The sequence below is a fragment of the Canis lupus genome, chromosome 31, assembly GCF_011100685.1.
Source record: "Canis lupus familiaris isolate Mischka breed German Shepherd chromosome 31, alternate assembly UU_Cfam_GSD_1.0, whole genome shotgun sequence".
NCBI lineage: Eukaryota > Metazoa > Chordata > Mammalia > Carnivora > Canidae > Canis > Canis lupus.
In genome coordinates this window covers 14666956-14677820 of record NC_049252.1, presented here as the reverse complement: position 1 = coordinate 14677820, position 10865 = coordinate 14666956, and the positions used below count along the sequence as shown (strand labels likewise).

At 34.5% G+C, this 10865-nt stretch overlaps 1 protein-coding gene across 5 annotated transcripts in view; it reads left to right on the top strand.

The window, feature by feature from the left end:
• Positions 1 to 10865, top strand: part of C31H21orf91 (chromosome 31 C21orf91 homolog) — a 28693-nt gene extending 17828 nt beyond the window's left edge. For 4 of the 5 annotated variants that reach the window (XM_038581256.1, XM_038581258.1, XM_038581259.1 and 1 more), the window contains 3 exons: positions 3127 to 3663; positions 4872 to 4934; positions 6121 to 10865. In XM_038581256.1, the coding sequence (XP_038437184.1) occupies positions 3127 to 3663; positions 4872 to 4934; positions 6121 to 6287 (767 nt within the window). In that variant the 3' untranslated portion in view covers positions 6288 to 10865. Of the gene's footprint in view, positions 1 to 3126; positions 3664 to 4871; positions 4935 to 5405; positions 5496 to 6120 lie in introns of all 5 variants that reach the window. The other variant, XM_038581260.1, reaches the window with a different exon arrangement.

The window sequence follows — 10865 nt, the reverse complement described above, 5'->3', positions numbered from 1 at the left end:
TACTATATTCAGAACTCTTCTTGCCCGTGACACTTTTTTTTCATGTCTTTTATTTTCTCCTGAATGTCTCAAAGAATCTAAAATTTATGTTACATTTATATATTTGCACAGTAAATTGAATATTGTAGTTCTCCAATTTGCTGTTCATCTCAAAAGATTATTTATATTCATATTATTTATATGTAATCATGTTCTTATCTGGGTCCCTAGCATTCATTTGGGGATTTAAGTAAAAATTAAAAGAAAAATTATTTTTGGAGAAAGAAAATATTCCACAAATTATTAAGAAGGAACATTGGATAAGAAAAATCCTTAACTTTAAAAGCCCACATTATCCTTCAAATAGAAATCTATTGACCCACTGTTGAAGTTCTGGGTACCTCACGAAATTCATCATTTCATATAATGTTTATCTTTTATCAATATAGTATTTGAAGTTTCTAAATAAATACCAAAATCCCACAAAATTTAACAGCAGAAAGTGATTTCTGTACCATAATTTAGAATCCTTTTTATATGCCAAAGAATTTGCTCTCCTATAGACAGAAGGAGAAACTTGTAATTTGCTATGTATATTAGATATTCAACTAAATCATTGCTCCATGGATTAGAGTTGTGGCAGTGGGCTGAGAACGAGACGGTTGACTGTTTCAGGGATTGGCTGTAGCCATGTGTTGACAGTGAGACTGAAGGGAGGCTGCAGAGTAAGGCAGCTCTCTTCAGCAGATCTTCCAGTTAATAAAGTAAGCAAGTTCAGCTTCTCTCTGCCTACCTGCTCTTTATCCAGAGCAGTAGTATTAGATTCAAACATCAGATTGGAGCTATTTATTTATAGGTCTATAATTCATACAAGCTACTTTTTATCTCTAAAATATATATAATAAAACTTCCAGTGTTTTTATTCTAATAACAAGATTTGTAAACTTTGTTTTTGCATTAATTTATGCAGTTTTGAGGGTGTACACTGTGTTATCAAATAGAGCTTTGAGAGTTTGTATGTATCTTAATTTTGCTGGAAATGTGACCTAATCAGAAAATAACTGGTTAAAAAAAATACACATAACTGCAGTACACATAGCAAAGGGCTAAATAGAATGTGTATGAGAGTCCATTTAAGCTCAGTTTTGGTGCTCAGTGGAAGACACATGGTGAGATATTTTGAGTTTACCTCCTAAGAGCAGCTGTTCCCATGTGCTTATTACATTATCACTATCCAGAAGGTGTACTCATATAGCTTACTTAGGAAAGAACCAGTAGCCCATTTAGCACTGGTTTTGGCAAACTCAGCATGTTACATCATTTTAAAACAAATTAATACAAGCACTTTTATACCTGATTTAATACCATTAAAGTGCAAGTACTTCATTGTCTTACTATTAGGCCCAGAGTTTGGAGTTTGGTTAATAAAACTGTTTCGGCTTCAATTTCTAAAACACAGGATGAGTGCAGAATGTAATTTTTTCTGATGAGTCAGATAAAACCTTTTATTTTTTTTTAAAACCTAGCACCAGAATGGCTCTCCAGTTATCCTGTTTTCAAAGCTAAGCAGATTTAGACTGGTTAATTCTGGCAGGCATTAATTTTCAGCTCCCCCGCCCTTATTCACCTTCATTATAAAAACACTTTAGTGATATAGCTTGAATTTGTAAAAATATATGAATGTATTCTGTATTAAGAAATGCATATTTGAAAATATATTCTATAATCTGTATTTTAAAAACCAACTGAGGGACGCCCGGGTGGCTCAGTGGTTGAGCGCCTGCCTTTGGCCCATGGTGTGGTCCTGGAGTCCTGGGATCGAGTCCCACGTCAGGCTCCCTGCATGGAGCCTGCTTCTCCCCCTGCCTGTGTCTGCCTCTCTCTATCTCTCATGAATGAATAAAATCTTAAAAAAAAAAAAAATTGAAATGGCATAATTCAGCTCTATTTAAAAGTTGGGGGGTAGAGAGGGGTGCCTGGGTGGCTTAATCACTTGGGCCATCCCATCCGACTCTTGATTTTGGCTCAGGTTGGGGTCTCAGGATCATAAGATTAGGCCCTGCATCAGGCTCCGTGCTCAGCTCAGAGTCTGCTATCCCTCTCCCTTTGCCCCTCTCCACACTCTTGTGCTTTCTCTCTCTCACGCTCTCAAATAAATAAGTTAAATAAATCTTAAGATAAAAAAGTGTGATAAGAATATTTCCACTACTGGCAGCCCCGGTGGCGCGGCGGTTTAGTGCCGCCTACAGCCCAGGGCGTGATCCTGGAGACCCTGGATCAAGTCCCACGTCGGGCTCTCTGCGTGGAGTCTGCTTTTCCCTCTGCCTGTGTCTCTGCCTCTCTCTCTCTCTGTGTCTCTATGAATAAATAAATAAAATCTTAAAAAAAAAAAAAAGAATATTTCCACTACTTACGGTATATAATGAACATCTCTAAGGTAAAGAATTCTACTGGTTATTGTATCTTAGCAGATTGAATTTACTGCTGTATGAAAAATAATTGTGCATAATGTGTTTCTTCTAGAAGATAAAATTATCTTGATAAACTTTTACTAAGCTAAAACAGAAATGTGAAAACATTTTAGATGCTTTCATTTTCTTAAAAAAATAAATCTAACCAGTTCATTGATTTTCTGATGCTTTTATTAATGTGTATTTTTCTGGTTCTGGTGTATCTTTCCGCAGTGAAACATAACTAATAATTTAAGAACATGATTAACTATTTGTTGGAAATTTTTCAAGCATTTCTCTTACTGAGCCTTATAATAGAAAGTTTTGCAAGTATGTACTTGAGGAGGATTAGTGAAGAAAGTACTATGCTGTAAAGGCCAACATTTTGGAAATGTAAATTGCTAGTTTGGCAGTACTTTTTTTATATCATATGCAATAACATGCCTCTGGACCAACCTTCTTGGAAAGGCCTTTATTTTTCATAAGAATTTAGTTTTACTGAATATATAGTTCAATTGAAGCAGAAATTATTACACCATATTTTATATTATTAATAACCCCAATATTCTTTAGCATTTATCCTCTAATTTATAAACCATCACAGACATCTTTGTTTTTACAAGATTTTTGTATACCCTTATTGCAACCTTTACAAAATAAAATGGTAAGTGTTCTGTTTCTTTTTTTCCCCCCACAGGAGTACCAAAATCTAATCTCTTGCACACCAAATCATTAAGGGGCCATAAAGACTGCTTTGAAAAATACCATTTGATTGCAAACCAGGATTGTCCTCGAGCTAAACTTTCAAAAAGTACTTACGAAGAAGTTAAAACCATTTTGAGTAAGAAGATAAACTGGATTGTACAGTATGCACAAAATAAGGATCTGGATTCAGATTCTGAATGTTCTAAAAATCCCCAGCATCACTTGTTAAATTTTAGGCATAAGCCAGATAAAAAATTACTCCCACAGTTTGACTCTCAAGTACCAAAGTATTCTGCAAAGTGGATAGATGGAAGTACAGGCGGCCTCTCAAAATGTTCACAAAGAATATTGGAACAGAGGGGAAATACAGACTTTGGGCTTGCTGTGCTGCAAGATTCAGGTGCCGCTTTATGCCACAATAGTGTATTGTGGCCTCATAGTCACAACCAGGCACAGAAAAAGGAAGAGCTGATCTCTAATCCAGAGGCTAATGTCCAGGCCCAGCATCCACATTACAGCAGAGAAGAATGTAAGTAAAATAGGGAGAAAAGTAAAGATTGCAGTTTTGTTGGCTTTTTAACATTTTTATATATGTGATATGTGATATGTTAAGAATTTTGCTGTAGAATTTTACAGCATATTTAAGGTTCATCATAACAAAAATGGAGTGTCTTGGGGCAGCTGGGTGGCTCAGCTGGTTAAGCATCTGACTCTTGATTTTGGCTCAGGTCATGATCTCATGATTGTGAGATGGAGCCCATGCTGGGTGTGGAGCCCACCTAAGATTCTCTCCCCATTCCCCCCAAAATTCTCTCTCTTCCTCTGCCGTCTCCCCTCCCACCTACCCTCCTGGGGAAAAAAAAATGGTTTTTAAATTCTCCCATCAATTCTCTGAAATACTCCGTATTATGTCCTAAAGCATTCAGATTCTACAGTCCCATCATATCTTGCTATTTTAAGTTTATTAAACTAAATGGAATCGACAAACAGAAGGAAGTTCAGAGTTCATAGAGTTCAGAAGTCCGTCGTCAAGCATTGGCTAAACAAACACTGTCCCGTTGCTCATCCCTACAACACGAATTGACTGGGGGTGGCATTTCAAAAGCAAAAATCTGACATTTCACGAAAGGACAAAGGTGTGCACTTATTTTAAAGTTGGAAAAAGTGAGCCTTTCAGTTTGCATTTATTTCTGCAAAAACTCACAGAAGCTGAGATAATTTTAATTGACTTTAAGTGATTTTAGAGCTCAAAGAGACTTCAGGTATATTTTTATACAGCTTTTGATTCTACATGTGAATTACCTAAGGTTACATAACGAGGTAGACAAATCAGTTTTTCAAACTATTGCCACAGTACTTAAGTGTTTTTCCACCTGTGCCATCACGAACTATGCAGTGCTTAAGTATAATCAAATTGATGAGTAGTGACTTCCAGCACATTTTAAAAACTGAAACAAAAGGAAATGACAGAATCCAATGGATGTAATACCAAGTATTCTCTGGCAGAACTTTTGATTCCGTTGGAGGTGTACTGGGAGTGATGATGTTTCTCACTGTGGGTATGGTCAGGATTTGAGCACACTGCAGGTGCTAATGAAGGACTCTTAGCTAGAGTACTGGTGAATTCTATATTGGCATATAAGTTCAATTGTTCTTTTAAAAGTAGATTATTAGTGATGTGGACGGTTTATTTTCCCATGTTATTGTTGTAATAACTAACATATTTTCATGTTTCAGTGAACTCCATGACTCTTGGTGAGGTAAAGCAACTGAAAGCAAAGCTCCGACAGGAAATACAGGGTAAAGAATTGGTGTCAATGTTTTGTGCATATGAAAATGTTGATACAGAAAATCCCCTGTGACAGGACATTAGCTTTATATGCATTTAAATTTGGAAACGGGATCAGAACCTAGTGGAGTTTCCAGAGCAAAAAGAATCAGAAAACAACCTCTTTTTGAAATAAAGAGGAAATAAGTTTTTCTTTTTTCAGTAAAAATGGAGACCTCTATCTGAGCTGAACCTCTGCCCCTTCCTAACATTGTATTGGGCCAGGCACTGTATGTGTGCTCCCTAACAGTACCTCAAGGTTGTATTTGCCTGGTTTTCTGCAGTTTTTGAAAATCACTATTTCAAACACAAAAGTAGTGAGAACACTATAGCGAACCCTCCGGCCCATCTTCACCAGGTTTAACTATTATCAAAACATAGCTAACTTTCTCTCGTCTCTGTTTGCATCCATTCCTTTTGCCCCACCCCCATCCCCAGCACAGATGATTCTGAAGCAGATTCCCAGACAACATACTGTTTAGTCCACAAATACTTCCAAGATTTTCTCTAAAAGAGAACCTTTTTTTTTTAAGGTAATCACAGCCTCATTATACCTAAGAAAACAAAACAAAACAAAAAAATAGCTGGTATTCTTTTAATATTATCAAATAGGATGCTAACACTAGTTAATGTTCAAATTCCCCAATTGTTTCCTTTTTTAATATTTGATTCCCATTTAGGTGAGGAAACCAGTTCAGAGACATTAAGTTGCTTCTAGAAATCATGCATTCAGTTAATAGTAGATTGAGGATTACATAACCCCTGTCTTAACTCCACAGCCAGTGGTCTTCTTGGTTACACATCCTTTCAGAATAATAGTAACAATAATAATTGTAATAGCAACTTCTATTTATTGAGTGCTTATTCTGTGGAAAGTTCTTTACAGGTATGATATCTCATTTACTACTCACAGTAGCTCTGTGAGGTGCTTACTATCAATATCGAGGTTACACATAAGAGGAAATTAAAATGTAGTTTAAGTCACTTGCCTGAGACTCATATAAGCATTGGAAGAATTCAGAAATGAAAGTAGTCTGATTCTATAGCCTCATAGAGGGGTTTCCAGACCTGGGTATTAATGGGCACTTCTATCCATAAGTCATAGTAGATACTGCTTGAACCTATTTATGTATTCGACTACCTTTTAAATCTTTACAGAAGTTTTTGAAGAGTTAACCCACCAAGTACAAGAAAAAGATTCTTTGGCCTCAGAGCTCCATGTCCGCCACATTGCCATCGAACAGCTTCTCAAGAACTATTCCAAGTTACCATGTCTGCAAGTAGGGCGAACAGGAATGAAGTCACACCTGCCCATAAACAACTAAACTAAACTTACACTTACTTCCTTTGTCCTCATGCCCCTACCATTTATTGGTCTGTCAGGCATGCCAACTTTGAAGAAAGTTATGATCCATTTTTTTATGGTCATTAAATTTGCAGAACTGAAGGCAGTATTTAACATCTTTGTCAAATAAAGCAAATCGTTACACTTTAGTCTTCTAGGATTAATCATTTTGGTTCATTTTGGGAATCTTTCTTCCCATAATCACTAAAGGGCCCTCCTTAACACGTGGGACTACTGTTACAGTGTGATTTTATTAAACATATTTTAATGTAATTCACCTGTCAAAACAATAGAAAATTAACAAACTCCTTAGATTAGTGTGAACTACTAAAGATAAGTTTAAGAGGGAAATGGAATTCATAATACACCTGTTATTTATTATGAGCAATATTTTAATATGAAAATTTTATATATAAAAATGCTATTTTAGGTACCTTTCCATTCTCTTTATAAATGTGTATTTGAATGCCTCTGTATATTTACACTTTTCCTGTGTGAATATGTTCATCCATATTTCACTGCATTTTATTCTCTTAATGCGCTCTTTTTAAAAACTATTATCTTGTTTTCCAAAGATAAATGTATTTTGGAGTAGAAATCTATCTAGTTGTTTTGACTTCTAATAACTCTTATGAAAGAGGAATTAATAACTTTTTAAAGCAAGTATCCAAGGGAAAAAACATTATTTTTTTCTAACAAAAGCACTTCTGAGTTAGTTCAGAAAGAAAATGCTAATCTAGTTTTCATATGTCACCTTGTCTCCGTGGAAGTAAAAGCCTCTTCTACTTCATCATTATTTTCATTCTAATGACTTCAGTGTGTTAGGATTTGGACAGAATAAGTCAGGCCTCACTTCCAAGTCAAATGTAGTATCTGTCAAATTTAATGTGCTGCAAAATTGTTGTCCTGTCTTTGGAAAAGTTAAAAATCCTTCTTGTGTCACTTTAGATACAGGTTTGAGAATCCTTAAACTGTCCAAATTCTCTTACAAGTATCACTGAAATTAGTGCCCAAAGAAAGCATTGTGAGTTATTTTTCAAATTTTAGAATTTACAGGAAGAGAGAAGACTGCTTGATGCAGAGAAAACTCTAATTCAAAAACATAAGCCCGTTTTAAAAGGATACTCCTGAGAGTTGCCTGTGATGTTTCCAAAGAATTCTGAATTAGTAGGTCATCTCAAACAGATAAGTTTTTTAACAATGTAATATATAGTAAAAGCTATAACCAATGCAGAATTAAAATGGGCCCCAAATTCTGTTTTTAGTTGGTGCTTAGAATGTATGTATGAGGTAAGATCCTTTACTTGAAAGAATCTACAGAAAAGCCCATTAACTTGGCAGCTTCATGCATAAAGATATGAATGACTTCTATCTTAAATCTGGCAGCCTGCCCTGGCTTAGGTCAGATTTTATTCTTGAACACAAACAGTATTTGACTAAGCAAAGAAATGCCTCAATGTAATAGAAAATAACTTTTTGTAATGCTAAGATGTGTTAAATTTGCCTGAGAATATTAATTGATATCTCAATTGATTTTGTTTTAAGTATGATATAACTGTTTTGGGAGCTTTTGAAAAATGTTTTCAATTTCTCTCGAATTTTTTGAGTCATCCAAAATGAATTTAAAATCCAGGGAGTGGGTATACATTGCCTTAGTTTTGATAAGCTTTAAACTGAATGTGTGCAATATCAAAATCTTTATAAATTTACAGGTTGAATAAAGACATTTCCTGATGATGCCAGTAAATATCTTAGGAAGTGCTTAGTTGTTAGGTCACATTTTTTAATTTGACTTTACTCTTTTTGGCACAAATCATCAAGAATGTTACTAGCCAGTGTGCTTCTATTTAGATCACTTAGAGACAGTCATAAAAGTTTGGGATATGTTGCATTTGGTATCAGTAGTAGCATATTTCTAGAGTATGAGCCATATGGTGCAGTCCTAAGTGCAACAGTGTTAATCCAAAGAAAAGTGTTTGCTTTGTTTCTGGCAAATATGTAGCTTTACTAATGAGTTTGGAACAATTGGGTGGGATTGTGCATGTACTAAGGAGGTCTTAATTGGGGATTCTGATTTATTCCATTTAGATACTTCTACCTAAGCTCTTCAAAGGAAAGGTGCTGTAAAAAAAAAAAAATAAATACCTGTGGTGCTGGTACTCACATTAGTACTTTATTTGGGTGAAAATTGCAGTAAAATAATTTTCTTGAAGGATTCTGCACAGGCAGTTTATCCAGCTATTTGGTAAACTTTGACTCCTAAGTTACTTTTCTTGATTGAATATGCAATTATTGTAAATGCCAAAATAAGGGACAGAATTAAGTTCTATCTTGAGAGAACATGAAATACTACAAATACTGGTTACTATACTTGGCTATTCTGTATAGTTAGTACTTTTTGAGGAAGGTTAGAAGAAAATCTCAACTATATCAGTTTCAAAAACAGGAAAAGGGAGAAGACTGCCAGTCAGCTCTTACTAACCTTTTCAGAACTTATATGATTAAGGGGAGTGAAATAAGATTAATATTTTTTCTTGTTAGATTTCATAGTTAGACAAATTGGGTTTTAAAAAATCAATTTGAAGCCAAAAGCGATTTTGATCACACAAGGTTGTTCACTTTGAAGATTAAAGTCTTCAAATTTGTTCAGACTTTCAATTAAGCTAAAAATCTATTTTAATTTCAGATTATCATCCTTTGATCATAGCATTTAATATCTGAATTAGCCTCTGTCTCTTTTTTTTTAAAGGCACACACTTAGGACACCAGTACTAGGTGATGCAGAATACAGAATAGGGTTTTGTTCTATTGCGTAGTTTCTTAATGTTGGAGCAAAGAAATGTTCTTAGTTCTTCAAATTTTAATGCTCATTTCACCACAAAGTGCCCATTTTTATATACACTTGAGAATTATTTTTAAAATAATATGTTCATGTTGCAAAGTGATTTTAAAAATCTGGTCAAAATATATTCTATTTTGTTGGCATCTCAACAGGCATCTTGAGATTTCTTGGGTTTTTCATCTGATCACATTCTTTACCACTGAAAATGGCTTTTAAAGTGCTTTTTCTGTGAATATATTTTTTACCTTGGTGTTTACACTGTTGAGGCTTGTCAATTTTTGCTGTTGTTTTTTTTTTTTTTTTTAATTTTTGAGGATCTATTTGTGTGTGTTAATGTTTACCAGTTTGGATTTTACTTTGTTCTAGAAGAAATCTGCTTGTGTTATTAAATATTGTAAAATACAACTCAAAATATATATGCTCTAAACTGAAGAACTTTTAAAGAATAAATTATTTGTGTAGCTTAGAAGAAGGTTTAGTTGGTGACCATAAAATTAGGTTGTGACATGAAAATTTTCAAATGGTACAGTGTAAAAGTTCTTATAGTGGTTTTGTGGGGTTTTTTTGTTTTTTGGGTTTTTTTTTTTTCTGATATACTGACAGGTATTGCTTAGGCTGATGCAAGAAAGCTGAGTATTTTTAAGTACTTAATAAAAAGTTTACAAAATTTTTTAAAGATCTTTTGTTGAGATGCAGCTGTAAAGCAAGGGCGATTGATTTCATTTCAGTGTTTAATTGCATTTTTAACTGGGTTAGCGGAAATAATTATTTGAGGAAATTTGTGGTGAAAATCAGTAAGATAAAACCTTCAACTGGTTATTCTTGCCACATTAAGTTTTGTGGTGGAAGGGTGGGAAATGTATTTATGAGAATAATAAGGTAATAGGCCTATAGCACAAGCAAAAGGGATCTTGGAGGAGGGCTCTACTCTGGGATAACGAGGTCTTGTCCTACATGTCAGTGCTTGCATTCACTTCTTCCCTTCCTAACTGCTCTTGTTAGAATTCAGTCTAACCCCGTAAGCAGCTTGGTCACCTTGCTATGAATCAATCATAGAAAGTCTCTAGCGTTATGATTGTTCTTAGCACGTAGTTTGTAACACATTACTTTTTAGTCTTTAAAAAGGGTCCAGATGACTAATGCATCTTAGTAATATTGAATTAGTACACAATTTTAAGCTTACCAAAGTAAAACAAAAAAAATCATGAAGATGAATATTGTGCCCCTGCTCCCAAAAAAAAGGGTTAGTTGAATTTCCCTCAACTGCACACCCCTAAAAGGAATTTTAGTAAATGTGGCTTTTTTTCCCAAACATGTAGAATGTCCATTTCCATTCTGCTGCCTCCCAAAGAGGCAATTTAAAGAGTTCAGTAATGACTTGTGTTAAATGCTTTCATCCCTACTTTTACAGGTTGTATGTGTGTGTTAACCTTGTTTTAAATCTGAGTAGCCTATGCTATGGTCATTGAAATTATAGTCTCTTTGCTGTTAGAAATTTATTTTACAAAATTGTGCTAGCATCTTTGGGAAAAGAAAATGAAACTGCAGTGGTGAAAAACAAGTTGGTTTTAAGAGTTTTAGACATTACTGGGCTATTTTTTCTTTTAAAACTGCAATAATTTATATATTTGTATTGTTCTGCCTTGGAACTGTAACTACATATGCTTGTCTATTTTTAATTTTACAACAATAAAATAAATATTTTGTTATCTGTTA